The 10092-nt window shown below is 42.7% G+C and overlaps 1 protein-coding gene and 1 pseudogene across 1 annotated transcript; both read left to right on the top strand.

Annotated features, from left to right (window-relative positions):
* LOC148122277 (proline-rich protein 23A3-like) lies at positions 1 to 2017 on the top strand. The gene has a single exon (XM_087905040.1). The coding sequence runs from the start codon at positions 1 to 3 to the stop codon at positions 775 to 777; it is 777 nt and encodes a 258-aa protein (XP_087761166.1). The 3' UTR covers positions 778 to 2017.
* Positions 2018 to 3792: 1775 nt separating this feature from the next.
* Positions 3793 to 9398, top strand: LOC125411971 (proline-rich protein 23A3-like; annotated as a pseudogene).
* The last annotated feature ends 694 nt before the right edge of the window (positions 9399 to 10092 follow it).

Below are 10092 nucleotides of genomic sequence, written 5' to 3' on the forward strand. Positions count from 1 at the left end.
ATGCTGAACATGCAGCCTAGCAGCTCCAGCACAGACCCCGCGCCCTGCTGGACACCGCAGCCACAAGGACCCAGCCCTGCCGAGCAATGCAGCCTCCAAGAGCCCCCAGCGCCACCCGGCCTGGAAGAGCCTGCAGGGTCCGCCAGCGATGCTCCCACCTCCGTGGTGTTCTTGGCCCCCGGCTGCTCCATGCAACTGCAGCTGGATGGCATCGACCTGCTGCTGGAGCCGGATTCCACGTCGGTCCTGGAAGTGTTGCTCCCTGAACACACCATCATCCTGGTGCCCGAGGGCCTCCAGGATTCCTACCATCTTGGGCAGCCTGCGTTCTTGTCCGCCAGCCCGCAGGGGGGCGCTTTCCTGGTATTGCCAGAGGACGACCTCCTAGTCCTACAGCCAGGATCCTCCTGTGTGTACATTCTAGAAAGTTCCTACCAAGAGGACCCCTGTGATGATGATGCGGACTCTGGCTGGATGTCACCCTGGATGGATCCTCCAGCTGGTCAGGCAAGTGAGCACCTTTCCTCCACCAACAGGATGCCCAGTCCTTGGCCTCAGGGCCACATCCCAGAACCATATCCTTCGGGGCCTTCCCCGAATGCAGAGCCATATTCTCCAAGGTCTATCTGGGACCAGGACAGCTACCTGTTGGGACCCTTCCCCAGCTCACCCCTGCAGCCCCTGCCTTCATCTCCTCCTCGAAGTCCCCAAGAACTGCGTCCTCCATCCTCTCCACGGTCCCCATGCAAGGCCAGGAAGCGACTGTTCAGTGAATGAACTGCGCTGCACAATTCCTGATGCCCCTCAAGTGAGAGACTGGCTTCCCAACGCCCTCGTGAATGGCTTTGCACAGCCTACAAGGTTAGAAGGGCACTCTTGTTTTGAACTGGACAGAATGCAGAACATTGCATTGATGGTTGGCTAGAAAGTCTGGAAGGAAGATCATCAGCACCAGATCACGTGCTGGTTGCTACTCACCTGCATTTGGTCTTTGAATTGACTGCTTACTTCGACTTTTTCTATATGGAAGTCACTCTCGGGCAGCCCTTGCTTTTCTCCCAACTTGAAGTAATTTCCCTCAAAACTTTACCCTATCATTCGCCTTTCCAACTTAATTTTTTGAATTAATTAGTCATTAATACTATTAATCATTTATGAGTTAACCTCTACTCCTCCTACTGTGCCAGCTATTTTGCCATGTACCCAATCCTTACCGAGGTTCTTCCTCAACTGGGAAAATCTAGCAAATGGTTTCACCTCACAGATTCTGTTCTCTATGAAACAAACCTAGCAAGGGAAGTAATGATCAATGATCATGGGGTTTTTTTTTGTTTGTTTGTTTATGTTTTTTTGGTTTTTGGTTGTTTTTTTTTTCAATCTGCCTGCCTCTGCTTTTTGTGCTGGGCTTAAAGGCGTATGCCACCATTACCCAGCTCGTGTTATTTTTTTAAAGAAAAATAAATGGGGCTTTTCTTTATTATAGAGGGGTTGTTTTGGGGTTTGTTTTGATTTTGCTTTAGGAGGAGTTAGTTTTACCTTTTCTTTCAACAAGAAATAAGTCTTTTGATCTTATTTTGTGTATTTTTAATAATGTAATTCTCCAGTTCTGGGGGGGTCATAATTCTAATGTTACAATAATTAGTTATAAAACTATGTTGTTAGAATAATTAGAAGATCTCAAATTTATGTTTTTCATTGTAACTAGGGTATAGATATGTCTTATGTTGATTTGATATCTAACAAAATTTATTAATTTCTTTACTAATCTTATGTACCTTCTTTTGGATGTTTGATAAAAACAGTTTCTCTACTGAGAAATTGGGGGCCTTTGACATATCTAAATCATCTTATTTTTCCTTAACATTTACCATGAAATAGTTAAGTTAACTTGAAGTGTATTTGTTAGGGCCATTCCTATCATATAGAATGCAATTACTTAAATTTTATAATAGAATATTAGCTTTTCTATAAATAGCTCTTAGATAGTCTTTTCCTGATGAAGATCTTACTTTATATTGTTTCTGATCATTAAAAAAAAGTTAGATTCTATTGTTTTGGTTTTGGTTAAGTACTAAGACTTTGTCAAAATGTTGGATTTAATAATTGAATTAAATTGTATATTAAAAACTTGAGTATTAGTGTTCCTTCATGTATGAGCTATGTTGAGCCCTGAGCCTTTGGTACACACACAAAAACACAAATGAGACCGGGGTTGGGGCTAAGGACTTCGTAAAACTTAGGTCCTCTTTCAGAGGCTTGAGCAGAGATGGTTAGAAGCAGAAATGATGATTAGAAGGAGAAATGACACATTACAGTGTCACATGGTAACATTTTAAGAAGTTTTTTTGAGCACCGTGCTTCACGGTGTTTTCTCCATCAGTCCTTGTAGATAGAACAGACAACAACTAAGGAAGGCCCTGTGCACCCCTGCTAGTCCATAGGATTTCCTTCTGATTGACATTATACTCTGGTATGGTTTTACTTTTGGAGGTTAGACAGTGTTTGAATGGTTGATTGGTAGGGTTGGGTTTTTTGAGGAAGGATATCCCTGTGTAGTTCAGAATGCATTGAAACTCATCATGTAGGGAGATCAGCCCAGCATCAAACTCACAGGGATCTACCTGCCTCTGCTTCCCAAGTGCTGGGATTACAGGCATATGGTACCAAATCTGGCTTCATTGTATACTTTTGTAAATATGTTTAGTGTACACTTTTTTTGAGACAGGGTTTTTCTGTGTATCTCTGGCTGTCCTGGAACTCACTCTGAAGACTAAGCTGGCCACAAACTCACAGAGATCCGCCTGTATCTTGAGTGCTGGGATAAAAGGTATGTGCCACCACTACCTAGCTTGCTGTTTGTGTTTTATTTAAACCACTCTTAACTAATATTAAACTGTACCTAAGAAAGTGACATACATATACATGTACATATATATGTATTTTGTATTCATGTATATTATATATATATGTGCATAAATGTACACATATCACATGAATGACTTAATGCCTCTTTAGCCAGAAGAATGCATTGGATTTCCTGCAATGAGAGTTAAAAACAGTATGAGCTACCATCTAGGTGCAGGGAATAAAACTAGGGTCCTCTATGATAGCAACCAGTGTTCTTAACCACTGATCCATTTCTAATAATGAAATAAATCAATACTGATAAAGCAGATATCAACATAAAGCTACTTTGAGAACTAATCAACATAAAGTTACATTGAGAATATCAATAAATAAATTTTAAATATTCCAAACTCCTTGCCAGTTTCTTTACTCGCTTTTCTATTCTTTTCCTTCACTCCTTCTTTCTATTCTCCATATTTCTTTCTAATTTAAAAAACAACACATTTATGCATTTGCTTTGCTTCCGTGTGACACTAGTGTCCTGGCACCATGTGGATGTCAGAGACGAACAGGAGTCTGTTCTCTTCATCTACCCTGCTTGAAATTCTTCTGCTGCAGCTTCACAAGGGCTAAGATGTTTGGTGTGAGCCACCACCTCTGAGCAGCCTACAAAACAGCCTCAGGAATTCTTTCTTCCATGGCCTATGTGGTAAGTCTTAGCTTATGTCTGGAAATGTTTCATAGACACCTACTAACTTGTGCTATTTTAGCTGGGTTGGGAATTCTAAAATCACATCTATTTTCTCTCATTACTTCAAGATACTGTTCTTTCCTGCTGCTCTTTGATGTATGTAAGAAGTGTCCTGGGTAAAACAGGGGAAGGGCATTATGAGAGGTAATGGGAATTGTGAAGATTAGGTGTGGGGTGGCTCATTTATGGAAACGATGGAAAGGGAGTGCAATGAAAGACATATCCTGATAGAAGGTGCCATATGGGGTTAGGGAGAGACCTGGTGCCAGGCAAACATCTCTGTGAGTTCGAGGCCAGCCTGGTCTACAAGAGCTAGCTCCAGGATGGTCTCCAAAGCTACAGAGAAAACCTGTCTCAAAAAACCCAAAAATTAAAAAAAAAAAGAAAAAAAAAGACACGAAAGATATTCTGGGCACTCTAGGCCAAAAGTACTTCTCAACTACAGCCTAGGATATTGGAAAGCCCAGCCCACATTCCTGGGCAGAGCCTCTGAAATGGAGGCTTGAGGAACGGAGGCAAGCATACATTTCATGACTTCACTTTCCGGTCCATCACAAGGCCAACCTGTTTTAAAGCAATTTCAAGCCGGGTCTGGTAATTTACCTAGACCTTGTGTCAAAATGAAAAGCTTTGAAAGAAAAACTGAGAAGATGGTCCAGCCAGGGAATGGAAACCAACAGAGCCGGCACATGGAGACTGGGAAAACACATTCAAGTGGGGCAAAGGGCTTGGAGGTGGGGCTAGGTGCTCAACCAGCTGCCTAGAATGCAGAAGGCTGGGAGTTTGATCCCTAATACTGAATTAGAGAAGGAAAGAGGGAAGAAAAGGAAGAAGAGAGGGAGGAGAAAGAAGGAAGGAGAAAGTGGGGGAGACATTGCGTGTTAATTCAGAAGTCACGCAAAGTACCAGTGAGCATGTCACAGGAGGTTATCAGACAGAGATGATGTGTCTTTGGTTTAAATTAAAATACAGGTCTGCATCATATTCCCACAGTAACTAAACTAGAAAGTAAACACTAGGTGTTTGGGGATTGAATGTATAGTTTTTAATAGTGCTACAGTTGGAGATGGAGATACACTTTGGCTGCAGAACACTCACCTAGGCTGCAATAAACGCTGTGTCCAATACCCAGCACAACGGAAACCAGATAGGACACTGCATCCCTGTGCTCCTGTCAGTGTGGTTGTTGAGGCAGGAGGATCAGAAGTTAAAGGTCATCCTCCTCCGCATACCACATTGGATCATGGTTAAATTATGTTTCAAAATATAATTAATTAATAATAGAATATAGAACATATACTTAGAATACTAAATTTTTATTTTTAGTGCCTCAAATTTTTTTTGTGAAGTTTTGTAGCCTGACCTAGAGCTAGCTATTGTAGACCAGGCTGGCCTCGAACTCACAGAGATCCACCTGCCTCTGTCTCTTGGGTGCTAGGATTAAAGGCGTGTGCCATCATCGACAGCTTAATGTTGTTTCAATATTTAATGCTCTCAATGATACCTTCTGCTTTCTTTCTTCTTATTGTTGTTTTAAGAAAGGTCTTTCTTTGCAGTCCTGGAATTCACTATGTTGGAAAGACCTCTCTCAAACCCGCAGAAATATTCTTGTCTCTAACAAAATTAATGGGTTTACAACTACAGCCAGCCTCCTCCCTCTCTCTCTCTCCCTCTCCCTCTCTCTCTCTCTCTCTCTCTCTCTCTCTCTCTCTCTCTCTCTCTCCCTCTCATTATTGTTTGCTTATTTATTGAGACATGTTTCTCTGTGTAACTCCGGCTGTCCTGAAACTATGTAGTACAAGACCAACCTCAAAATCACAGAGATCTGCCTGCCTCTGACTCTTTAGAATTGGGATTAAAAGCATTAGGTACCACCACTTCCAGATGTTGGGGGGGGGGGTAAATTTATTTATCTCTCCCGCTCTCTTTGTCTTTCATTTTCTTTTCCTTATCCTTTTTTTTTTTTTTTAAACAGGGGCTCATTCAACTGAGACTGACGTCTAGGATGGAATTACTGCTTCTACCACCCTGGGGACAGATTCTAGGTGACCATCCAACACACTGGGCCTAACTTTAACAATTTTATTACAGCCCTCAATCCTCAGGAAATCTTTGCCTGAATGCTCTTCCTTAGTATTTTAAAGGCCCTTCTCAGAGAGATGGAGAAACACCTGTGTAGTTCACAAACCACGGGGCAGGATATGTGTTCCAAGAGATGCTTAGGATGCTTACACAAAGTTCCAAGTTCTATCCACAGCAGGCTATAATTCGAGTGTGGTGGTCCCCTCATGAAACTCAAGCATTCAGTAAATTTTTCTCCCTTATATACTATTTCTTTTTTTTGTAATATATATATATATATATATATATATTATCTCAGTGTGTGTGGATATTTTGTCTGCATGTTTGTCTTATATCATCTACTTGCATGTTGCCAGTGCAGGCCAGAAGAAGGTATCAGATCCCCTGGAACTGGAATTAAACATGACTGTGAACAGCTATTTGGGTTCTGGGAACTGAACCCAGATTTTCTGGAAGAATAGCACATGCTCTTAACCACTAAGCCAGCATTCTAACCCATGCTTGGTGGGTTTTCTTTTGTTTTCTTTTGGTTTTTCACTTTTTGGCTTTATTTATTTATTTATTTAGGCTTGGGTTGGTTTTAAGGCAAGTTTCTTCAGGTGGAGTTTCTCTGTGTAGCAGAACTGGTTGGACTAGAACTCCCTTTTGAGACCAGGCAGGCCTCAAGTTCTCTGAGATCCTCCTGTCTCTGCCTCCCAGATGCTGGGATTAAAGGTGTGTGGCACCACCACCTGGCTGCTTGTTTGGTTGTGAAAATGGTGTCCCAATATGTGACTCAGGCTGGACTCAAACTTGATATTCTCCTTCTCATGATGCTGAAATCACTTTCTATCAACCACAGGATTCACGTACACAGTGACATTTTCTCTGAAAAAAATGAAAACAAAATAAATAATTTGATAAGCACTGAAGTTAAGAGAACTGAATAATTGGGGAAGTGGAGGAAGCATCCTTTGCAGTGATTATTTTTTTAACAGAGAATAGACAGAACCTCTCTTTATAGTCTTAGATGTTCTAGAGCCTTGTAAACCAGCCTGGCAAATTCTAGGTGGTCTTTTAAATTTCAGAACCACTCAAAAACAGGAATTCTACAGATCAGCCATATTAAAGTCCTATTCCGAATCAGAAAAAAAAAAAAAAAAGCCGGCCAGGCGCTGGTAGCACACCTCTTTATTCCCAGCACTACAGAGGCAGAGGCAGGCAGTTCTCTGTGTGTTCGCAGGCCAGCTTGGTCTACAAGTGCTATCTCCAGGATGGGCTCCAAAGCTACAGACAAAATCATTCTCCAAACACCAAAAAAATTAAAAATGAAAACCAAGCGGTGCTGGTACATGCCTTTAATTTCAGCACTCGGGAAGCAGAGTCAAGCAGATCTTTATGAATTGGAGGCCAGCCTGGTCTACGGAGATAGTATCAGGTTAGCTAAGGCTATTACACAGAGAAAACCTGTCTCGACACCAAAAAATAAAAAATAAAAGACAAGAAAGATATTCTGGACAAAATATACTAGGACAAAAGCATTTCTCAAGTACAGCCTAGGATACTGGAAAGCCCAGCCCACACTACAAAGCGGAAATGAAGGCTTGAGGGGCAGAGCCTGGCGTGATATTTCACGACTTCACTTTCCGGTCCAACACTTGCGATTTAATTGATGTCCAGGTTGTATCCGGTGGCACGTGAAAAAAGCGCAGGCCTCCAGGGCCAGTGACTGCAGCCGCACCACCGGCACCAGCGCCACTATCCTCCCTGCACCCTACACCTCGACAGCCCCACATGCTGAACATGCAGCCTAGCAGCTCCATGCAGACCCCGCGCCCTGCTGGACACCGCAGCCACAAGGACCCAGCCCTGCCGAGCAATGCAGCCTCCAAGAGCCCCCGGCGCCACCCGGCCTGGAAGAGGCTGCTGGGTCCGTCAGCGATGCTCCCACCTCCGTGGTGTTCTTGGCTGCCGACTGCGCCATGCACCTGCAGCTGGATGGCATCAACCTGCTGCTGGAGCCGGATCCCACCTCGGTCATGGAAGTGTTGCTCCCTGAACACACCATCATCCTGGTGCCCGAGGGCCTCTAGGATTCTTACCATCTTGGGCAGCCTGCGTTCTTGTCCACCAGCCCGCAGGGGGGTGCTGTCCTGGAAATGCCAGAGGACGACCTCCTAGTCCTACAGCCAGGATCCTTCTGTGAGTACATTCTAGAAAGTTCCTACCATGAGGACTTCTGTGGTGGGGATGCGGACTCTGGCAGCCTGTCACTCTGGATGGATCCTCCAGCTGGTCAGGAAAGTTAGAACTTTTCCTCCACCAACAGGATGCCCAGTCCTTGATCTCAGGACCACATCCCAGAACCATATCCTTCGGGGCCTTCCCCGAATGCAGAAACATATTCTCCAAGGTCTATCTGGGACCAGGACAGCTACCTGTTGGGACCCTTCCCCAGCTCACCCCTGCAGCCCCTGCCTCCATCTCCTCCTCCAGGTCTCCAAGAGCAGAGCCCTCCATTCTCTCCATGGACCCCATGCAAGGCCAGGAAGCGACTGTTCAATGAACTGCGCTGCACAATTCCTGATGCCCCTCAAGAGAGAGACTGGCTTCCCTATGCCATTGTGACTGTCTCTGCCCAGCATACAAGGTTAGAAGGGCACTCTTGTCTTTGAATTGGGCAGAATGCAGAACATTGCATTGATGGTTGGCTAGAAAGTCTGGAAGGAAGATAGATCATCAGCACCAGATCACGTGCTGGTTGGTACTCACCTGCATTTGGTCTTTGAAGTGACTGTTTACTTAGACTTTTTCTCTACAGAAGTCACCCTCGGACAACCGCATTACTGCAATCCTGGTTTTCACCCCAACTTGAAGTACTTTCCCTCAAAACTTTACCCTATCATTCGCCTTTCCCCAACTTAATTTCTTGAATTAATTAGTCATTGATAGTGAAAATTGTTTATGACTTTACCACTACTCCTCCTACTGTGCCAGCTATGTTCACATGTACCCAGTCCTAACCGAGATTCTTCCTCATTTGGGAAAATCTAGCAAATGGTTTCACCTCACAGATGCGGTTCTGTATGAAACAAACTTCGCAAGGGAAGTAATGATTATGTTCTTTTTTTTTTGAGATCTGCCTGCCTCTGCCATTTTGTGCTGGGATTAAAGGCTTGTGCCACCACTACCCAGCACATGTTATATTTTTTTAAAATAAATGGGACTTTTTTTTGTTTTAGGGTCGTTTGGGGGTTTATTTTGATTTTGCTTTAGGAGGAGTTGGTTTTACCTTTTCTTTCAACAAGAAATAAGTCTTTTGATCTTATTTTGTGTATATTTAATAATGTAATTCTCCAGTTCTGGGGGGTCATAATGCTAATGTTACAAGAATTAGTTATAAGTCTACGTTGTTAAAATAATTAGAAGATCTCAAATATGTTTTTCATTGTAACTAGGGTATAGATATGTCTTATGTTGATTTGATATCTAACAAAATTTATAAATTTCTTTACGAATCTTATGTACTTTCTTTTGGGTGTTTGTTAAAAACAGTATCTCTACTGAGAAATTGGGGGCCTTTGACATATCCAAAACATCTTATTTTTTCCTTAACATTTACTATGAAATAGTTAAGTTCACTTGAAGTGTATTTGTTAGGGCCATTCCTAGCATGTAGAATGGAATTACTTAAATTTTATAATAGAATATTAGCTTTTTGTAAATACATGTTAGATGGTCTTTATCCTGTTGAAAATGTTACTTTATAATGTTTCTGATCATAAAAAAAGTTAGATTCTTTTGTTTTGGTTTTGGTTGAGTACTAAGACTTTGTCAAAATGTTGGATTTAATAATTGAATTAAATTGTATATTAAAAACTTGAGTATTAGAGTACCTTCGTGTATGAGCTATGTTGAGCCCTGAGCCTTTGACACACACACAAAAACACAGTTAGAGAACAAATGAGACTGGGGTTGGGGCTAAGGACATTGTAAAACCTAGGTCCTCTTTAGATACTTGAGCAGAGATGGTTAGAAGGAGAAATGATGGTAAGAAGGAGAAATGACACATTACAGTGTCACATGGTAACATTTTAGGAAGATTCGTTTTGAGCACGGTGTTCCATGGTGTCCTTTCCATCAGTCCGTGTCGACAGAACATCCAACGACTAAGGAAGGCCCTGCGCACCCCTGCTAGTCCATAGGATTTCTTTCTCATTGTCATTATACTCTGGGATGGTTTAGCTTTGGTGGGTTAGAGAGTGTTTGATTGGCTTATTGGTAGGTTGGGTTTTTTGAAACAGGGTCTCCCTATATAGTCCTAAATGTCCTGAAACTCACCACGTAGGGAGAACAGACCAGCCTCAGAACCACAGGGATCTACCTTTCTCTGCCTCCCATGTGCTGGGATAAGAGGCATATACCACCAAGTA

Source organism: Myodes glareolus, chromosome 4 (genome assembly GCF_982192425.1).
Source record: "Myodes glareolus chromosome 4, mMyoGla1.1, whole genome shotgun sequence".
Classification (NCBI taxonomy): Eukaryota; Metazoa; Chordata; class Mammalia; order Rodentia; family Cricetidae; genus Myodes; species Myodes glareolus.